The 23,043-nt window shown below is 42.0% G+C and overlaps 1 protein-coding gene across 6 annotated transcripts in view; it reads right to left on the reverse strand.

Annotated features, from left to right (window-relative positions):
* The window catches only part of GRIA4 (glutamate ionotropic receptor AMPA type subunit 4), a 233,476-nt gene extending 211,280 nt beyond the window's left edge, over positions 1-22,196 (reverse strand). For 2 of the 6 annotated variants that reach the window (XM_075742298.1, XM_075742297.1), the window contains exons 1-2: positions 21,712-22,151; positions 20,405-20,563 (exon numbers count right to left, since the gene is read on the reverse strand). In XM_075742298.1, coding sequence (XP_075598413.1) covers positions 20,405-20,563; positions 21,712-21,799 — 247 coding nt within the window. In that variant the 5' untranslated portion in view covers positions 21,800-22,151. Of the gene's footprint in view, positions 1-20,404; positions 20,564-21,711 lie in introns of all 6 variants that reach the window. The other 4 variants (XM_075742295.1, XM_075742296.1, XM_075742294.1 and 1 more) reach the window with 3 other exon arrangements.
* Between the last annotated feature and the right edge of the window lie 847 nt (positions 22,197-23,043).

Below are 23,043 nucleotides of genomic sequence, written 5' to 3' on the forward strand. Positions count from 1 at the left end.
CTGATATATGCTCTGTCAAATTGCATTTCAAAAGGCTTTTATAATACCAAATTCAGTTATCTAGTAACAGCATTAGTAATGTTAATTTTCTAATCAGAACGCAAAATCATTAATTATCCATGCCTTCCTTAAGTAAAAGAAGCTGCCGCTCCTAATCAGTAACCCTACAGATCCTTTGATGTTTATGAGTAGAAAGGGTACATTCTCCTTTGGAAATACCTGTGAGGCTTTTGTTAGCACTAGCATGTGCTTTGAACACGTAATTGCTTCACCGGGTCCGAGCGTCTCCCGCCTTTTGCATCTCCTGCCGCCAGGTACCTCTGCACGAGGCTGATGCTGAAGAGCGTGAGCAGCACCCTGTGGTGGTCCCTGCCTCCAGGGGACCACACTCGCGGGCAGTCTCGCCAGTCCGAAGATGTTGGTTTGCCATCACCTCCAGCCTGTTCTTACGATAGCACAGTGTTACATAAAGACTTTAGAATCGTAAGGGGATTGGAAATATCCTCCAAAAGAAGAATGGTAATTTTGCTTCAGGCAAAGGGTCCACCTATCTCCAGTAGTGGCTGGAAGTGAGTATTTCCCTAGAATATTCTCCCAGCATTCAACTATTTACAGCTCCCAGGTGCTTCCGAGTGGTTTGGCCTCAGGGATCTCTTCCCCCAGTGCACAGCTAATCTGTACTTGAATCCACGCAAACTTTTTTTGCCAGTTTTCTTCAGAAAAGAGTCCCATAGGTCTACCACTCCACATGGAAAAAAACATATCCATTTGTTTGTTTTGAATCTGTTGCATACAAACGTTGTTGGGGAAATGCAGTAAATATATTTGAAATAAATTAATGTACACCACTATTTCTAAAACTCTGAAAGGTCATCCCCCTCTCTGGAAACAATTGTTTCCATTCTTCAATTGTTATTAAAAAGTCAGCATGTATATGAATTTTCCTTATATAACAGCCCAACAATAAACAGAGGAATTATTTTCAGAATTTTTTTTCAAGCAAAGATTAATGTGTGAGAAGCTTAGAGTACATATTTAATAAATTATTAAAAACAAATATTAAAAACAGAATAGTAAAACAATAGCTCAGTGACTGGTCTTGCTCTTTACAATCAGGGAATTAATTTTGCTGGGAAGAAGTGTACTCCACGCTCCAGGAACATACCATCTTAAACTTGATGATAAACCAACAAGCAATTGTACACCACACACTAAAATTAAATGACAGCTTTAATGGTACTGGGGAAAATGAAACATATTGCTAAGGCTATAAACGTGTTCATGACAACACCATAAGACAAAAACAACAAAATATGCATAAATTTCTATTTATTTTTATACTAGCAATAGATTGTCATGTAATAGTTTATTTGCTTTTTAAAAAAATTTCCTATTTTTCAGACAAAGCATTGCCAGAGAATAAAGATAACCATAAAACACAACCATCATGAAGTTTCTTACACCTATATCTACATATGCAAATAGCTCTCACATTGTGCTCCGGCTGTCAAGAAACTAGTCAGGGAATTTAGTTCCTTCCAATCCTGCTGGTAACTGGTTCCTTGGCCTCAAGCAGAAATTTCACTTTTCCTTCCGCATTTGTAAAATACTTGTGCTTTGGCCTGAAGAACACTGAAATGCTTTGGCGGCCTTGTTCAGCTAAGCATGTAGAAATATGCTTAACTTTATGCACACACGTAATTGCACTGACTTTGACTTAAATATGTTTTTTTGAAAAGCATGAAAACACATTTTCTCTGAGATAGGCCTTGCAGAACAATACTATCTGTACCTGTTTTTAAAGCAGAGTCACTAAATGCGCATTGGATGGATCATATAGCAATGACTACTTTCACTTGTAGCTGGGCTGTCCAGTGCATTTACTTTTCATTGATAGCAGATAATTTATTGCTGAAGTATAAAAGTGCCCCCTCAAACTCTCGGAAATGGGGAGTAGAAACACCCCCTGAAATAATTATTGGCACTGAATAGTTTACACCATTGATTTCCTTTTCTTCAACTTTCTGTGTATTTTCAGTTATTAAAACAACAGATTGTTGCTGATAAGAACATCTAGAAAATGAAATTTCTGTCTCTGGCACATAGACAACCAAACTATCGGAAGCTGGGCCTAGAGTTATTTTGCCATACATATGTACCTAGGAGATGCTATTGCACATACAGCATATATAGCTGGACACTGAATCTTTCTGAAATTTCCAGCTGTCCTAGAAACTAAAAAAGAAGGGGATTTTGGTTGATTCTATTCATTTTACAAACTGAAATTGAAACAGAAGTTGATGGTTAAAGTCACTTCACGTAATTACTGATTCTGTAATTGGGTGAAGCCAAGTATGTGCTCCAGCAGAAACCCTTCCGACTTTTTTCTCCAGACATAATAAACTGCCTTTGACATACAGTGACTCAATCGGGAGGAAAATTGAGCACTATTTTTTAGAAAAGTGAGCAACAACATCTCCCATTAGCTTTCCGGCTGCTGCAGCAGCGGGTATCCTCAGCACTCCACTGCTGGAAATCAGGTCCCAAGTGCCTGATCAGTTGAAAATAGCCCGGATCACTTCTGTTCTCTGCGGCAGCAGCGATGGGGAGCTCTCCTCACAGCCTCTAGCTGCTGAACTTTGCCTGGTGTTAAGAACTAGAGACCTTCCCTTTCACCCGCCTGCACGGAGCGCCCGCGATGGAGGACGCCAGCCTTGCTCTGGATCTCTGCTCTGCTCAGCCCTCCTGACCATTAACAACACACAGAAAGCAAATGCATCTGAGCAGCAACTGAAATAATCTTTTCATGTTCCGCAAAAATCGTGAAACATTGAAGAACTTAGTTAATGGATAACACAAACACATCTGAAATCCCCAGGTGAAAGACACTGATGAAGAAAAAAGCTGCTGCTTTTTTTTTTTTTCTTTTCCCCATTTGGGGAAAAATATCAGTGGTGAGGAGAAGACTAAACAGTGCTTCTGAACGTCATTCCATAAGCAGCTGCTTTCACAGTAGGCAATGGGGTGTCCAGCTTCCACTAGGAACCAGGTATCTCATGCCCTTGGCATTTTTTGACTTTTTAAAATGACAAGAACCTTTTTCATTCAAAAATGCCCCATCCCACCATAAAATATGTTCCCAACTACAGTGCATGACACAGAGTGAGTAAAATAAGTCAGTGGACCTGGGGGATTGTTAAGTTCCCCCAAGGTGGTTCGTGCTCCCTCAGGTCCTCCCAACGCCCAGGCACAGGGGCTGGTGGGACCCAGGAGCCTCCTGGCCAAGTCCCGGTCCAGGCGGTCGAAGAACCACCATGTTTAGGAGCACCCTAACATGTATCTGCCACTAAGCCTACACAACACAACTAGTACATTGTCTGAAATGCCATTTTCATAATAAGTGTCCAAAGACACCTCCACAAGAAAAAAAAAGGATGTCAGGAACAAACTGAGAATTTCTACCTTCTGTCTCCCACTACATCTTTCATTTAAACTGATATTTCAAACTATGGACATATATATTGTACAGGTGCCATTTATTCACCTTTATGTTAAAAGCATTCCCAGTTACAATAATAATCTCCAATGACATAGAATTAGGTACTCATCATTTTCTTACAGCTGATTGATTACTCCTCTGAAGCCAGCCTGATGGTTAGGCAATAGTATACTCTGCTCAAGTTACAGCTGAGTATGTGATATATTGCATATACATTACGTTTCTCACATGCTACTTTTAATTTATCCTGAAAAAGAATTGTTGAAGTAGATGATCATATGTTTACAAGAGCAAGACTCTGAAAAGTTCATTACCTAAACATGGGTTTATGTCATTTAATCAATGATATATCATCTATCATACCACCAAAATTCATAAGCAGTTCAGTTCCTGGAATATTTATCATGAAGTCAATTAAACTTATATATTCAAGAACAACTGGAAAGGACATGATTAAGAAATATTTTATTCAATACATCCGAAATTTAAATGGGAGCTGTTAAATAACTAGAGAAATATTTGCTACAGAATATAACAAAACATTACGGCTGTTCCTCTAGGTTTTGTGTTCAGCAGTTCACATTGTACTTAAAGCTCAGTTTCAGAATTCTGAACATTTGTGATGGATGTACATTTGTCCTATTTCCAGCCCCTCTTCCCGGAAGAACTTTGAGAGCTCAAGCACAATAGCTGCAGCCAGGCAAAATGGAGAAAAGAAAAATTTCACACATTCTACTTCAGCATCTAGGCACCATCTTCCATTTATCTTTCTCGCACTGCAAAGCCAGCCCGGTCTATTTGTCTGCCTCCTATTAATGAATTATAAATATACTTGATAATTAAAATTTGGTATTTTCAATCCTGGCTATGCGGCGGCACAATGTGTGATGCAAAGCTGTCGCTCTGTGTTAAAAGCAAGGTATGCAGCTCTCCAGGTCTTCTGGCAGCATTTCAAGAAGTCTTGCTAGAAACACTTAGCAGACATGCTCTTACGACATGATCACAGTGTATTAACCCTACGGAGCAAAAATAACTCCCCACATAATTTCCAGGCATACAAACAAGCACTAGCTGTTTTGCTTATTAAAAGGTCTACAAGTTTCCCTCAGAAATCAACTATTTTTGGAGTCACTTATATTCACCTTAGGGGTTGCAATTGAGCTTTTAATGACAGTGCTCACTGCAGTACGCCTGAGGGTGATAATCAGTGTTTATAGGCTCCTGCCTCTGTGGAAGAACAGCCGATGTTCCAGCCCCGCTGCCCAGCTCCCTGCCCTGCACGGGGCGGGTGGGCAGGCACCAGGCAGCTCCTTGTCCGCACCCCAGACCCTGCAGCCAGCCCCGGAGGTGGGCACCGCTCAGCACGGGCAGCACCCGCATGTGCTGAGCTTAATGCAGGTTTGCTCCGATATTCTCAAACAGCTGCAGCCCGCCATGGCATTGGTACGATCCTACCAGCTCAACCCTATCCCCAACCTAAAACCAGCCCTATCTGTTATCCAGCTGCGTGCAAGTCCCTTCCTGAGGCCAAGCTGGGCTGGGATGGCCACGGCAGGGACACCGGCACCCCGCAGCGAGGGGTGCCACCAGCCCTGCATGGGAGCCCTGCCACATCTCGGGGTGACAGTGAGGCAGCAGCAGCTCCGCAGGTCATTAATGACCCGTGAAACAGCATTAACGCAACACAACACCCGCCCCGGTGTGCCTCGCTGAGATGGAAAGCACCAGCTTTGCCCATGGTCACCCACTCTGGAGTTTTAATTTATATTTTTTAAGATTTGTAAGATTTATATGGGAGACTCTTGGTTCTTGGTTTTGAATGTGAGATAAATCAAACCAAACCAAACAACAACAAAAAAACCCAACCGCAAAGCCATCATCCCAAGCATATCTGAAAACCGCTCATCTTGTTCACAGCCGATCACATCACTAACCCTCTTCTTACAAAGCCATGAATGTTGGAAGAACACTAATTTAAAGACATTTTCTGCCCCCACTAGAGAAGGGCTTTCCTTCAGGTCACAGTTTGTCTATTTGAACAAAGGTTGCCCTAGTCACAAATTAAAACAAAAACCATTGACTACAGCAGCCTTTCCCCTTATGAGAAAGCCCTTTGGTGTCATAGATTTACACCAAAGTTAGTTTCTTAGTCCTTAAGATAAAAAAATTTAACTTTCACACTGTTTCAGTGAAAACATGACCTTAGCCTCAGGAAAGGCTCTTCTTTCTGTTCTCCCTAAGGACGAGTGCCGATGAGACCTGGTTTGCATTTCCCACTTCCTCCCAGGAATTACTGTTTGCCCACTTGTGCTCCACATCCTTCTTCCCATTCCTGGGTACTGGAAGACATCACACTTCCAATAGATAGTCAGAGGAACATCGAAAACACAGATTGCAGTATGACAAAAAAAAAATAAAAATAAAACCTAAATCATCCCTGATATCAATTATTCTGATTAAACAGTGCTGTTGGCAGGTTCCCTTCACAAAGCTTGGTGGGTGTGACGACTGGAGAGGGAAGGGAGAAGGCAGGGCAACACCACATCAGGTGGTTCACTGAGACAACTCCGCTCGTCTCCAGCTACCCAGTTTCATTTTTCCAGGGTGCCCCCATTACTGCCTAGACCCCTGAGATCTGCTGGAACCTCTCGAGATGCAGAGCGTGCTCTGGGCAATACCGCAGATAACGACAGAGCAGCGAGAGGGGCAAAGCAAACTGCTGAAGATCACTGTGATCCTCTGAGGATGTGCAGTGGGACAGAGGTGACTCACTGAACGCTTCTACGCTGCACGTGCATATCCCTAACAGTGGAAAACAACAATCAAGTGGAAAGAGTTAAGTAGAGAATCTAAAACACAGTTAAATATACCAGTTGCTGCTCTGGGCCAAATTTCACTTTGGTTTTACATCTCTGCAAATTCTGAAAATTGTCTAAAGTCTCTGAACTATCTCTGACTTCCATACCCTGTGAGGGACAGCCGAGCACTGAGCCAAAGCTTCGCCCCGGGAATTTCCTGCGGCTCGTTGTTTCGTTTTCACACTCAGTGCTCTAAATAAGCAATAGGACGAATATTATCACAGTTATTATTTCTGTCATAAATTTTAAAAACTACCTATATGAATAACTGTAAGTCAAAGTCCTTCAGGGACTGTCATAAATCCAAAAGCTGTCCGAGTGCTAGATTTAGTATTTCGATCATTGAATTAGGTGAACGAAGTATAAAAATGTGTGTACAGAAGGACAGGTCTCTGTTAGCTATCCACATCTACACAGACTTCTGGGTAACAGTTTCAACCAGAAATGAACAAATTGTTTCAAGTAAATTAACTCCCACCCATGCTTCCAATGGAGTATTGGTATTTGCCATGCCAGGATATGCGATGCATCAAGTCTTTTAAAGTCTCTTCCTGGAATGCATCCCCTAAATATTTACAGTTGTCTAACATAAAGCCAGAATAAATAGTTTTAAAGGTATTTAAGTGTTTTGTAAAGCTTTCTCTACATAGAAATGGAAGAAACCAAATAAGATGTTTTCACATGCGTCTGCCTCTGCAGCTCAATCTAAGACACCACCTCAAAATGCTGTAGCGTAGCCTCAGTGACCTGTCCCTATCATCCCAAATCTCCTTTCTGTCAAACACTGTCAACCAACTGCATAATTTGAGATGCAAGTAACAATCCTAAGGAAAAAAAAAAAAAAAAAGTTCGAGCTCTGGAAATTAAACTGTTGCTCAAATTCTCTTGTAGATATGTCTGAGAAAGCCAGAGTGCAGACATAAGTCATAAATATGTACAGCAGGCCCAGGAGGAGAAGAATGCAAGTCCCTCCCCAGGTAGTTTTGCTCATTTGGCAAAAGGGAGCTGAGATCAGTGCCCTTTCTGGGCGGGGGCTCTCCTGGTTGGGGGGTAGGTGTGGGAGAAAAAGGTCCCAGGAAGGCGAAGGTTGCCAGCCATCACCTCTTCTCGCCTCGTGTTGTCAGCACAGCCAGAGTTGGAATTACCAAGGTAGATGGTGGAGTGGCCGAAATGTAAGATAACTCCATCAAACCTGTGCTGCAATCCTTTGGGACCACTGTCAGGTGTTACCACTCCCAGGGGACTGGATCTAAACAGACATCAGGGACCAAAGCGCCTTCTACTTGGTCAAGATGACCACAGAAGAGAGTGAGAAGTATTACGGCATAACCTCTGACGTTTGTATTCTTGTACAACGAGGAATGGCTGGCGGCCGATAAAGGCATTTCACCCAGTGCAATACCGGGAATGGCCACAGCCAGGCTGCCCTCCATGGAGGTCTACTGTGGGTTACAACCGGCTGTACAGGGAGCCAGAACTGTGGCACGCCCTGGGTTTTAGGAAGTCTAAGCCATTATTTACTCTCTTGAAGTCAAGCATCAGGACAGCCACATTAATTGAGGTGACAAAACCAGCTATTTCAGTCACCCGTGCCACAGATGCAGGGAGATAGTCTGCTGTATTACTGTCTTCTGACAGGTTCTGGACGCTTCTATCTCTGTTTGGACCTACTGAGAGAGGTGAGAAAAAGGGGCAGACTCCCACTAAAAGCTGGAATTGTTCTGTATTCTTAACATGGAAAGTTACAGGCTGCACCACCAAAAAAAAAAAAAAAAGTCTAGGATTTTAAATCACTTTGCTATTTTTGTCTCAGTGAAAAAACTATGGCACCAGCTTATTATGGTCACACACATCCTTAAGGAACTTATCATCATCACAGCACTAACAATAGGTACAACATTTTGAAAGACTGACGTTGAACTTCATAATTTTAATTAAGTGACGAGCGCTTTTTTGGGGCCAGGAAAAGGCCTCAAAGGATTTTATTTCAGTAGATAGAAACTGCTAACTTACTGTACCAATAACCCACCAGTTTGCAGACAGTACTTTCACAGACAGGATCAGATAGGAAGGTAGTGCATTATCTCAATGCACATCTTAAGAAACCAACAGGCTCGAAACTACACCTGTGTGTTACATCTTTGCTTGCACACATTTAACTCTCCCTAATGCTCCTATGATCTACATGATGTGCAGTCAAGAAAGGAAAATGCCTCATGTAAGCATGCTCCCTCTGAACTGGAGAGCCTTTACCCTTTAACATTCTCCTGTCTTTTATAGCACAGGAAAAAACCTTCTTCATGCTGCTGATTCCCTTCATTCATGTTCTCTTTAATGACTTTGTGCAGTCAGTTGCTCACAGACGTGAATAGGAAGGTGGCAGTGCAGCCCTGCTTGACCGTACCAAAGCTAAGGCAGCAAGAAGCTGAGGCCATGGAGAGCAGTTTCTCAAGGCGATGCTGCTGGCCGGGGATATCCACACCTTTTCAAAGGGGTAATTTTATGCTGGATCTCATTTTAATCTCACAGACACTATATAAGAGCAGAAAGCTGCAATAATTATTATTATCCTATTATTGTAATTGCTCAAAGGATTTTCTGCTAGTCTCCCATTTAGCATAGTATGTGAAAGGCCGACAAAGAAAATGTGATTAAGGTGTGAAGCTCTGGTGCCTGCCAGCTGTACTGAAGTGCAAAAGATTCCCATCGTAAACAGTAACTGAAAGAGTGATGGGCTTTCTGGGGCTTTCATCAGGAAATAAAAATACAGGAGTCCTTCAACATCTGTCAGAGACCCAGGGAAGAATGGAGGAAAACAATCCAATTCATCTGTATAAACTGTCTTTTGCGGTATACCACCACCACTCCCTCTTTCCATTCACTCCCTTAAAATATTAAAGTATTGACCATGATGGAGTCGAAGCCAGGCTGGGGGGAGTAATACAGAGATGGAAACAGGCACAGGTTTTCTGAGGTTGGATAAGGATATAATTTCTTTTCTGTTCGTAACCAAGAAACAAATGTTTTATGCTGTATCCCTTCCCTTCCTTTCCCTGCAGCAGTTAAGCTGATGGCTATTTGTAATCAATACATTACAGGAGCTAATAACACGTGCCGAACCCAGAAGCCGCAGCGGCTCGTCCCTAGGAGGTGGGTGACAGCCCCTGGGATGCTGGCTGCTGCCGCCCGTCAGCGGCACTGCTCCGGCGCTGCACAGCCCGGGGAGCACCGTGTCCACTGGGTCCACTGGTGGTGCTTCCTGCAGACTGTTCCCATTTCGTCACGAAAGGCTGGGGCACGGAACAATAAAAAGCAGGGAGGGAGAGAAGGATGGCTGAAGAGAAGAGAATTTTCCCTCTGTCTCTTTGAACAGTATTTTTTTAGTCTTACGTTCTTCCATGTCTACTAACTCCTACTGTACTCCACTGGACACATGCACTAGTTGTCACTTCCCCCTCCGTACTGTTTTCAGCTTAGCACCACCTTAAAGTTTTTCAAAGTCACATCAGCTCCCACCAGCTAATTCACCAGCCCCAGCCACACCTTCCTGCTGTCCCCCCGTGCCGCGAGCAGTGCTGCATGTCAGTCTGGTGTCCACTCTCAGAAACCTTCCCCAACATCGAATAATGCTGTTTCATAAAAGAATGGCTCCTGCTCCACCTTGAACTCCTTCTCTCACCCAAATGAGGTCTCAAACTCATTTGACTCCTTACTCCAGGCAATCTGTCGCTTCTGAAGCTGCAAGGGTCCCCGAAGAACGGGGGCAGACCTACCTCCTGCCTGGGCTCCAAATCATCGCACACGATGCCTGGCCGAACCTCGCCAATTATACACTGCTCACATGTATTTGCATTAACTGTGCCCGTTCTTTTTCTGACTTAGTTATCTAAAAACACCTTGTCATTTTCCAGCTGATTTTAATAATAACTCTGTAATAAATCATTTAAGCAAACCATTTAACGGATGAAGTGGTAGTAAACAGGACGCTGCAAGTACAGCTATTAGTATACCATAATTAATTGCTGAGGTCTCGTGTTACTATTTCTCCCTGTTTTAAGGACTTATGGTATAAGGAAATAAAAGGTTTGTCTTTTTTTTCCTCTTTCTGTATATGTTTGCCATTCAGAATAGCACAACAGATCACCAAAGACAGCTATGGGACCACTTCTTGTATTTCTTTATTCAGGCTTTTGCTTTCTGCAAATATTCTTGTGCATTAAATCTCATTCATCATCATGTTTGTGTTCAGGCTGCCATCTCCTCTGACAGACAAAGCAGTTGAAAACAGGGACTTCCAAAGCTAAATTCATAACTCTTGGTATCTTAAGCTAACAGCCCAAATCCTCCAGGTGAAAGCAGTAATAGATTCACATCCTCTGTGGCTTACAGAAAGTGAAATATGTGGAACATACATGCCCATTAGGTTGTATTTGTAGGTAGATGAGTATGTGAATACAAATTAACAGGGATTACCGTACGTTTGTTAGCAAAAACATACTTAATGGTCTTTAAACATATCTACCAAGCTTATATTGCTATTGCTTCAAGCCATACTCCCTGCTATGGGGTTAGGAGATGTTCTTTCTTCAGAGAGAAAAAAAACCGCACCATTTGTGTCCACTGGAAGTATTTTTCAAGGGCAGTTGAAAAAGGCCCCAGTAAGTCCCTAATGTCTTGCCGTGGCATAAGCCTTGCTGCTAAGGGTGTCCCACACTGTCCTTCTGCACAGGCAAGACGCGGTACCAACCAGCCAGAACAAACCTCAGGGGGCTCTGGGAGCTGCACAACTGTGATGACTGGATGCAAATCATGCTGATTATGATATCTCTAAATTAGAGACCAACAACAAAACCAGTAGGCAATTTTTTTTCTGCTTGCCTACTCTGTATGACTCTTACATTCAACGCAAACAAAGACAGTGAGTGGTATGTCCACATGATGTGTTGATGACATCATTTACCTGTGATTTTTTTCAGTCTTTAATTCAACACTTACTTGGATTTATTTGGAAAAAATGGGTACTCGACCAGAAAAGAATTATGGGTTTGATAAAGAAAATAATTGAGGCTGGCTGACTAGCAGCTCATTGGTCAGGCTGGGTGATCAAAAAGGTCCCATCTACCCTTGAAACACAGTAATCGGTGAACACTATTACATGCTATCCACACTCCATTTATTTTGGTGACCTTCTTTACTTTTTCTTCTTTGAAACACTGATGCTCATAGCCATGAGACAACATTTCATCCCCCAGACTACTTTCACATCTTTTCTGTATCATCTGTAAGGACTTGTAACTTGGATCACTTCCACATGGCACTACTCCTGACCTGTCAGCCACACGCTTTCATGGGGCATATGTAATCCTGCAACAGATGCAGGTGTCCTCCCAATACACCAGTGTCCTCTTATGCTCTTTTGCTTGGACATTTGCTTGTGCCTCCAGACAGCAAGTCCAATTCTTATCTATATAATCATGTAGCACTTAAAGTTACCCCATTGCTTCTACCACTCCAGAGAAGCACTGAACAAGGATACTGATTTTTTAAAAAAGGACCTAAGAAAGAAAAAAACCCTCTCAAGTAGAGGCCACACAAACAGCTAGAGCCCCAAGAGCCAGCTTCTTACCTGGCTTGTGGTTTCTACTCAGAGCAGAAGTGAAAAAACCTCTTCAGTCAGTCAAGAGCAAGTGACTATTGATTTTCAAAGGAAATTATCCTTCTAGCTGCAGTGTTTTTGAAAAGTCCATTCTTAAACACTCTCCTCACCTTAAACAGATGGAAATGACCAAGGCTGGAGGCCGTTATTAACAACCCTCTCCAGGACAGATCCGCATAGAAAACCTGGAGCAAATCACTAATACAAGGTCCTACGTGACTCTGCTGAGACTGTGGCTCTGTAAAGTCTTGCTCCTTTTTCCCCCATCAGCTTAGGTGAGGAAACAAAAGACTAAGTGTATTGCTGTGCATGCCCTTTTTTAAAATATTATAGCTTTTTACTCCTGAATTTTACATGAATGTATCTGTGCTTTATAAAGTGTTTTTCACTTATACTCAATAATGTTTTCCAGACCTGAACACAGCACCATCCAGGCCCGTACCTCACATATTACCTGGTAGCATGAAATACTGCTACTGTACATCAGGAATATTAAAGCAGAACAGGAAGCTTTTGCAGACAAATAATACGTTACATTTTGTACTCTCTTTGCTCTACAGGATTTTCCTCTTTTTCCCTTGCCTCTACCTTGAATATGTATTACACGAATCATTTTACCCACTGAGGAAACAGACCTGACCCTGACATTGAAAAAAAAAGAAGCCATGTGATAGCAGTGAAATCTTTAACAAAAGGAAATGAAGCATAACACGTAACTCTGAAAGAAATTAACAAACCCAGAATATTTTGTACAATAATTCCTAATCATTTTGTATAATAATTTCAGCTACTAACATATGCATTGCCTTTTGCACCACAATGTGCAAATATGAATTCTATATCCATTCAGAAATGGATTTGAAAACTGAGGCAAACAAAGCATAAAAGTCTCAATTCTTTTCAGCAATTAACTCTCACTACCTGTGAACTTTCCTAAAACACCTATCATCTGATGGATATTCACTGGGCATACCTAAATTGTACGAAAAGGTGATGTGCAAATAAAAACGAAGTTCAAATTTTATGGGTTTAAGAGAGTACTATGCAAATACATCATAAAAGCAACTGGAAGAGCGTGCATGCAGAAATGGCAGAGAAACTACCCTACGGAGGATCTGCAAGTGAGAAACAGAGGAATTGTTACGAATAATTAAAAGCTGATGTAATTTAATATCAGTCTTCAAAATGTGTTTAAAGCCCGCAAAGAATCTAATAAACAAACTGATGAAAAGTCTAAGTGCTTTTTGTTTCTCTTGTGCTCTATTTGTATTTACAAAAAAACCCTGTAGTAACACTCATGTTGTCCAGGACTTTAGAATATAGAAAGGTACTACGCAAGACTGAGTTTTTCAGGAGCAATGGTTGCATATAAAACCACCACCAAAATAGCCTGTGGAACACAAGAAAACAGTAGCCCAAGTGACATTCTTTTAAAATAGGCAATTATGTACTAGGGGTCCAATTTCTAAACATGTTGGTTTTGTGGGGGCTTTTTAAGTAACAGGAGTTAAGCAATTTAATACTTTTTAAAAAATCAAGCTATGAGATGAAAGAATGAGAACCTGTTCACCTTGCAAAAAAGCTGATTTCTACTATTCCTTCATTATAATGGGCTTCAGTCTGCAATTGCTGCTCAGGTAGAGCCCCTGTTTAAATCACAGACAGCTCTGCCCGAGGAAAGAACTGCAGGACAAGGGCTCATATTTGAACTGGAATTTGTTAATGTTAGCTAGCTGGCCCAAACCCAGCAAGAATAGTAGCTTGTTAGTAAGTATCCAGATATTCCCCTTTGAGTCCAACATAAAGTTCATCTATAACCAGCTTCTGAGGAACCTGGTGAAGAGGGAGGATGGGCTGGGTCTTTACAGAGCATTGCCAAGACAAAGGTGATGTGTGTATGATCCTCTGGTTCCATCTTCTTTCCATAAGGAACCAGGAACCCAAGAAACAGATGGAATTATTTGAACGAGTCAGGCAGATGCTTCATCAGGACTACGGGAAAAAGAACAGGGAATAAACAAAGTCCTCACAAGGAAGAACAAGAGACAAGACAGCTGACCCGTGTGTTATCACACAGACAGGGACAGATTTTCCAAAGTGCTCAGCAGTAAGCAGTTCCCATTGGGAAGGCAGGTGCTGCTGAGTACTCTGGAAAATACTAGAACACCTCTGAGTGCCAAAATGTAAGAGAGCCTCTCCATTTGAACTTGGGTGCCTGAAAACAGATATTGCTGATACAGAATTTTTGAGTACTCAACCCATAATTGCATTGACAAACAACTGAATCCATACTGGCATTGCTAAAAGCCAATAAGATCTTTAAAATAAAATAATAATAATAATTTTTAAAAAGTTCTTTAAGAACCTAAACTAGATAGAGGAAGATAATAAAACTTCCGAGAAATGGTTAAAAGTAAAGCAACATCAGAATTTCCAAACAAGACGCTGTGATCAGGTACTCTTGAGCAAATTTATTTTCCCAAATTCATAAGAACAATTCTTGGTTTACACAGGAATAAATTATCTAGTTTGGCTTTGTGTCCCAACACATAACTTCAGTATAGGTATGCCCACCTAAGTTGCAGAAGCAGGTTTGGTGCTGTACTAGTCGAAAATCTTTGTCTCAAGCCAACTACCCAGAGGAATGGAAATCCAGAGAAAAGCCCAATTTTTCCTTTTAATTTCACTGGTGCAATCATACAGAGTTCTTCACTTTTGCACTAAAACAAATTTCATCCCCTTTAAATTAGTCATATATTAAGGAATAAGAACTATGAGAAAAGATTACTTGGTCCAACACATTTAAATCCAAAGAACTTCACCTGCTCACAATCTGAATTTGCACCATTCATAGTAGATCTAAAACCGTTAAGAAATCAAAGCAGACGGCTTCCTCTCTCATGCCCAAGCAAGTCTCAAAACAATAAAGACCTAAAAATGAAATGCATGAGCTATTTTGACTAGCATACAAACTTAGCTTACAATGATAAAGCTGAAGTTAATCAATTTAATTCACTTGTTAAAGAACCTTGTCCTACACAAGAAGTGCCGCACTGTGTTGGCTTCTGCAGAAGGAATGAAGGAACACAATCCTTGTTATTAATCCTCTGAAATGAAGATTAAGTTATTTCTGTAGCCTATAATAAAGCTCTTGAGTTTTCAGTTTTAGCTAGTCCAGTAACACGCTAGGACAAAAGTCTTATTTCATGCCAAGGAAATGCATGTTCTGAATTTTCACTGAAGAAATCTGACTATGTTTCAGCAAAGGCCCGTCATTTATTTTCCCAACAATAACCTTGAAAATTAAATCCAGACTCTGATGGACTGGAGCTATTGATGGTTGATTTTCTCTCTGCTGCACGGCTATTTACAAGTATCACATTTAGAGCTATGAAACTCTTTGAATATGGATATCTTAAAAATATACAGAATCCTTAGGGTAAATGACAATCAAGTACCCATAGATTCTTTGATTCCATCAGCAAGTGCTAATAATAGAAAGGTTAAGAGAAATTGTTTTCTATAATTGGAGTCCAGCTTGAGATGAACTCCATGTATTAAACCAAAACACTCACTTCAAAAGGGTTTTTTGTAATCGATCCTATTTTAGAAGGATACAATTTAATCCAGTTCCATTTTTCTAGCCAACTGGCACACTAGTTGCTTTTGCAGTTCAGACCTGACCGTACGGTACACCTTTATGGTAACTCTCAATATACTCCAAACTGCATCCTTGGAAATACTGTACTGCTCTTGATAGCAAAATACCATTCAGCTGCACGAAACCTCACTTTCTAAATAAAGAACACCATGGTTTTAAATGACACTGATTATTAAACTAAGGTTACACTCCTAATGCTAAATTGAGTTGTAATTATAAAGTAGAATTAATAACCAAATTTAATGAAAATCCCATTATGATGCAGCTTAGCAAATCAAGGCTGAAACTGCTGTAAGTAAAATGACAGATAGTCACAATATAAAGGCAATACTACATTTGAGCCTATTTCCTCACCTTTAGGGATGTCTCAGCAGACAAATTAACTCCAAAATGATATTGCCTCTCCCCTCACTAGTAAGCACAAGCCCAGGGACAGACCCAGAGAGAGGGCAGGGTGACGAGGGAGGTTCCTGTCCGGCCTCAGGGCTGCCTCTGACCTCGGTGGATCTCACCCCAAAACGGCATTCGTGTGGTGAGGCGGAGTCAGGCCCTCCCGTTGCAGGTCAGCAACCCCGTCTTAGTTTGGAGCGCATAAAAGTCAAAGAAACTAACTCTTGGAAAAAGAGGAAAGTTATTCCAAGATACAAATTTTTTAAGTCCAGTGGGCTTTTCTTCTTCTGATCCATGTGGCGCATAACAAACAAAGTTGTATTTCTGGGGGGTTGTATCTGCTGGGATTAGAATCTGGTAAGAACTGAATTGTGCAAAAGACGAAACAAAAGGAGTGCCTGATTTACCCCAACTTACACTTATCAGGAATGTATTAATCTCAGAATACACACGAAGTCAAATAGACTCTGAGGGAAAAGCTTTACTTCTAGTATGAAACACTGATGAAAGGCTTGAATCGATCTCTTTTCTCCCCCATTTAGCCTAATCCTGTACAAGAGCTGCAAGACTGGTTATACGTTAAGGATTTTTGAAACTTCAACAGAAAAATTCACAATCACAAGACAAGAGCTGGAAGGCAAATGGTTCTTTGTAAAATTCTAGAGCTACCTTTCAAAAGTATGCAAGCAGGTTGAATGCTGTGTTGCTGAGATCTACTAATGTAATACAGACGGTGCATAGAGTGGAGAAAATTATTTTGCATTCAGCTAAAGAATAAATGTATACAATCCTCTATAAAAATCAATGCATTGCTCCGACATCTGAAATCAAGTTGAAGGTAGATTTCCAATCACGAGCAAAATTTCCTGCTTATAATATGCAAACCAATGTTTGCCAATACTCGAATGTTTCAGCTCTGGTGTATTGTGTTCTGATGAGTAAGAATCTTGTACTATTCATGTTTTGCAATAATTTCACCTTTCTCTGTCAGTAAGAGAGATTCTCTGAATAATGTATGTAGTGCAAAAGAAATGAACGGAGTTTAAATCAAACACACAAATGAGAAGGGGAAAGAATGAGGACTATCTCCAAACTGATATACATCAGATCAATTTTGCAAACTTACAACAGAGTCTGTCTGCTTAGGCAGCCTGTTCCATACGCACTCCCCATTTAGAACTAAAAACCTAATGTTCTGGGCCTGTTTAAAGAAAACAAAAATGCCTAAGATAACCATTAGAAGATAGATATTACACTGAATAAACAGAATTATTCCAGTTCCAAAAGTACTCCTGGGTGAACATTTGTCTGTATGTTTTTATATAGTGAAAAGAAAAAAAAAAATTCAAGTTTTTCCAATGTTGCAGTGAGTCACCTGCTCATATGCCATCCATAATCCTTTGAAATAGTCTGTTTACCGTCCCTAACACATGCAAGGGGCCAGGCCCTGAATCTTCACAGTAACCTCTGCAGCAAATGGAAACAGAAATAGAGGTAACTGGTCATGTCTCAGAGCTTTATGCTTGAACTCACATGAATATTCATTTCAGTCCAGCAGCTCTACGGCTTTTGTACTGTATATTTGAGGACATGTGTGCTGAGTAATTTCGACACAAATAGCAAGATCCAAAGCCACTGTTTCACAGCGGTTCAGCAAAGAGTTATCATTTCATATTGCCACGAAATCACTTAATTCAGAGCTGATGGTGGGGGTTCTTTAATTAGGTTAGAAAATCTCACACATCTGCGCTTTAGCAGCCTCTGTCAAGGCAGCAAATTCAATCACATGGAAGCCGGTGTCCTCCAGCTATCAGACAATTGATTTTTGCAGGATTCTGCTCATATTTAGCTTAAGGGACATGCGATATGTTCATTCAGTTGTCAGTCAGTTTGCCTACGTTTCATTAGGAGAAGATTTGTTGTTTAAAAATATTCTTCAGTATTAAAATGATTTTAAAAATGATTAAAAAAAGAAGCAGCAGTTGGATTATTGGCACGAGACTGCAAAATGTGAAATAAATACAAACCTGGACTAATGCAAAAATACAGGTTGGTTGAAGTGGGATGTACAGACCTAAATAAGGCCTGTAGGATTATGCCTATTTAATACAGACATGTACAGAATTATATCAGCGTACACACACATGAACATATACATTTACTTTCCCCCTCTTTCTCTGCCTCCCCCCATGCTGTAAAGATTCATCATCTCTAAGTCATTAAACTCTTATTGGGTTCAGTTTAAAAAAAAAAAAAAAAGGATCAGGTTATGAATCGCTCTTTCTATAAATGACAGCAAATACAAAGGGACAGGTTTTCCTCACTTGAAACAATGAAAGGTAAACATAATGTAAGGTGGCTGGAATGAGAGGGAAGAATCTGATGCGAATAGTCTAAACGAGGAAAGTTTTGGGCAAACCCTTTTTGAATCTATGGTGTTAGTCTTACACAGAGAAGTGGTTCAGTTTTAGACAATTTTAAATTTATGGAAGTCAGAATTAATTCATTTGTGTTTGAATGGCAATACTGTGCCATACCCTCAATCCAAAAAGTAACAATAGCCTTGGAAATTATTTGGTAGAACTGGATGCGTAGGCAGAATCTAAAATAATTGACTTCACCTAAAATTACTGATTTCAATATACAAAAATTTTAGTCCCGTCCTCTTTCACAAAAAATGAAAGTTTAAAAAAATCTACTGTGTCATTTGTCTTCATGGAATATATAATCAGTGCCTGCAAAAGTTGACATGCATTGTAATATCTTCTCAATGAACTACACCTGCATAGATCTGATTCCTTCCAGTTTCAAAGCACCATTTGAAATGTTTTCTCCTTATGGAATATGATATTGATTTTCACACTAAACACAACTAATACATTGCTTAATATAGAATTCACACTTAATGGGACATCAATCTTTCCTCCACAAAATGAATGGAGCCATTTTGGCAGCTCAGCAGCTTTTCCTGGTAAATAAGGTGGCAAGGTCATCTGAAACTTGGAGTACCAAAGACTTGTATAAGTAAATTTAGCAATCAATAAATTATACATGAGAACTGCAGAGTACATTTTATGTTTACACATTAAAAATTGCCACAGAGATAGCTGTGAGAGAGTGGAGAGAAACGTAGTACTTATTCCAAAGGCACGATGAAGAGTAAGACCTTCTCCAGTACGTTTCTATTTTAAACTCGCTCAGCAATGTTGCTTTGGGCATCTACTTCCAGAGGCAATTCACTCTTGAATGAAGAGGAGGGATTTGAAAACTTAAAAGGCCACAGAGGAAAACCTATAGAATCCTGAAATACGGACATCAAAGTAGTAATTCTACTACAGTCTTCAGCTTTGTCACACTATATCCCACTGTCTTACATAATAACGTGAATTCCTTTTTATAAGCCTGACACACATGAAGATAAACAGAAATAATGCCTTGCCACTTGCAGAGATTAAGGAGTATCCAGCATGTGTTTTAACCAAGGCTAAAAACCTTGACACGATCTAAATGTAGGAAGTTCAGCTAATTATACTCTGCTTTAAGAATTAAAAAAAAAAAAAAAGAAGTAAATTTTACCTCATTTGGTAAGGGCATTTCTTTCTCTGTTTTCCTCTCATGGTGTATGTGCATCTCATGCGTGTGCGGGTGTGTGTGTGTATAAAATATATAGTAGGATGAGAATATTTGTTCCAGTTGAGGTGGTCTGTGAAATCAAGTAGATCAGATACTAACTTGATTTGGCACCAATGTATGGATGCATAGAAACATATCCACAGGATGTATGCATTGCGAGATGATAAGAGACATTTACAACCTAGAATATAAGAGCAGGGCTGCCTCAAGTGACATCACCAGATCAACTGCAGCGTCAACCAACTCAGATATATTATCCTGCACACCACTGCTTCCCTATCTCCTTTCCAGCCATTAGAAAAGCATTTGTGAGCACAAATATCATCATCTATTTTCAAATACATGCAAGGCACACCATACCCAAAAGCGAAAAAGAGTAACTGTGGGGTTTACGGACTGATCGAGACATTCATAATTTTTCTTTACAACAACAAAATTCATCTCCATAGAAACCAGGAAGCAAGAAACTACAATAATAACGCTAAAGTAAATGTCATATCAGGTTAGTCAGCAGAAGGCAGAAGAGGGGGTTTTGCTCCAGTTAGAAACTAATAAGGATTGCTGCCCCTTTTGCTCTTCTGCAAAGGGTACCTATACTGAAGACAGACTTACTGGTGTATTTCCAATGCAAGATAATGATGTGGTTTCCTGTTATTTCCACTGCAATTTACTGGTAAGGTGGTCAGATCAATGGCATGTTTACTTACAGGCATTTGTTACAGCGAAGCTGTTAGCTGTTTCAATGTTGTCTACATGAGGAACCAAATTAAAAGGTGCTTCGGATGCATTGGGGCTGGTGTTATGAAGAAAAATTGCTAATCGAAAAGCAGTATATTCCTGATCTGTGTTCCTGATGAAGAGACCACCTACAAAAAAAAAAGAAAAAAAGGCAAAAAAGCAAAGGAAGGAGGGTGAATTATTTGCAAGCTACTTACTATCTTGCAACGCTAAGCAACTGTCTCTCCCAAAGCTGCACAGTAAGGCAAGTCCTAAGACTTTAATGGATAAGGAACTAATCATATTCGTAATCACAACCGCTGCCTTTAAATCACTGTGCTCAATCGATTTTAACCTTCCTGATGCATTCATGCTTCTTTTCTGACTTCTCAGTTTCCAGCCTTTCATACATAAATACCCAGATTTGTCATGATTACAGTGACCTTTGAAAGTGTTTAGCCTCCATCTCCCTGATACTGAACACACTGGTAAATCAGCTACTCAACAGCCTCTTACATTAAGTGGCGGGCTGATTAAGGGGAACGATGCTTTCTGGATTAAAAAAAAAAAAAAAAGAAAAAATAAAATACCGACTCAGTGTAGGATAATCTGCACTGAACAGGAATATAATGAACTTTGCTCCTCCGCAGCCATGTGCAGGCAGGGAGCTGCTCAGCCTTATTAGCAGCATCTTTACAAGTCCACGAGAAATGATGCAGTGATGGAGCTGAGCTGGAAAGAATTCAGATAGCTGCGTCCCACCCGAAACACGTCCGAAAGAAGGGAAGCTGGAGGCGATGGGAAAGGGGTGAGGAGGGGGCACAGGACTCCGCGGAGAGACCGACAAAATCCCAAACTTTCCAACTACGAGAAGGGAATTAAGGGCAGCGTTACCCTTTACCCCCCACCCCTGCCGGCTACCGCAACCTCCGATGCACGTAACTCGCCATCCCTCCGGGAGCCAGGCAAAAGCGGGGGGTGCCGCAGGGGGCTGAAGGCAGCCGAGGGGCATCAGCCCCGAGCCCCTTCATCCCCTACTCATCCCACACAGCCCGGGGCTGGGACGAGTTCTGCAAAAGACAAGCATCCTCCCTACCACACACGGATATGTATGTACACACACACGCGCACAGAGAGGCATACATACACAAATACACGCGGATTTTTCTTGAAGGCAGGGAAATGGGATGAGTGGCGGAGGAGAAATCTGCAAACTGCCTTCAGAGCCTCCTTTCCAACTCACTTTGCAAAGGATTGAACCCCTGGCCACACGCACACAGCCCAATGCAGCGCTTACCTATTTGCACGCTGCTAGGAAAAGCTCCCATTGCTAGTCCCCAAAAGCCAGAAAACAACAAGACAAGCTGTCTGCAAATTATCCTCATCTTCTCTTTTGCCTCTCTGGCTCGCCTTCTTCCGCTCGCTCGCTCGATGCTGCTCAGAGAGGCATTGGGGACGAGGTGGCTACAAACAAAATCAAGAATTTAAAAAAAAAAAAAAAACCAAAAAGAGGGAAAGGGGAGAAAAAGAGAGGTTTCCTCCTTTCTTTTCCTTTTTTTTTTTTTTTTTTTTTGTTTGGTTGTGTTTTAGTATGTGTTTGCTATTCTCTCCCGCTCGCGCTCTGCCTCTCTCCCGGTTGCCGCTGCCGTTTCAGCAAGCCATCCCGCCGCGCCGGATTTTTCCCGCAGTCTCCATCGCCGGGGAGCGGTGTCTGTCCGGCTGCGAATGTTGCACATGCAGAAGATGGTGGTGAGTTTGGCGGCGGGGGGGAACGTCTAGTGGCGGCGCGGCGCGGCGCGGCGCGGGCGGACATGCGCCGTGTGCCCCCCACCCCCCCCCCCGCCACCGCCGCCCGCACCGCCACGGGTGGGGAGCGGCCGCGCGCGTTCGTTCCGTTCCGTTCCGCGCCGCTCCGCGCCGCCCCGCGGAGCCGCCCGCGGCCTCGGGCGAGCACTGCAGCGCCGGCGGTCGCAGCCACTGCGAAAGCGATGGTTTGGGGTTTGGGGTTGGTTTGTGGGGTTTTGGTTTTTTTTTTTCCCCCCTTTCTGCCGCTCGCACATCCGCGGGCGCGCAGCGGCGCGGAAGTTTGTGCCGCGGGCGTAGGGCGAGAAGGCCGGGCAAGGTCACTGCCCCGGGCTTTGCGGGGGGCGGAGGAGTCACGGCCGCTGCAGCCGATCGCACGGCTGGGGCTGCTGCTATTAAGTACCAATTATTATTAATGAAGGTGGCAGGGCGTATCTGCGTGTGCTGAGCAGCCGCGGAGCGGGGGCACGCGGCTGGGCAGGCCTGCCAGCCCCCGGGGGGGCGCTCCCGCGCACTGCGCGCGCCGCTCCGCACGGGCGGAGCGGGACCCCCTCCCCGCTGCCGGGGTTTGCGGCAGAGGGACCGGAGCAGGGAAGCGCTCAGCGCTTGTGGGCACTCATGCCAAAAGGAATGAGAGCAAATGAAAGGAAAACTTCGCTGCTCCTGTACAGCCGTCTTTTCTCCTTTTTTTTTTTTTTTTTTTTTTTTTTTTTTAGGTGGGAAAAATAATGGCGCTTTTATCTGTCTAGACCCTTCTTTTTGGTGCCTTCGGATTTTTCTTTCCAATCCTTGGAAGTTCCCCAGAGCAGCTGCCAGAGGTCTGGGG

Source organism: Balearica regulorum, chromosome 1 (genome assembly GCF_011004875.1).
Source record: "Balearica regulorum gibbericeps isolate bBalReg1 chromosome 1, bBalReg1.pri, whole genome shotgun sequence".
Taxonomy (NCBI): domain Eukaryota; kingdom Metazoa; phylum Chordata; class Aves; order Gruiformes; family Gruidae; genus Balearica; species Balearica regulorum.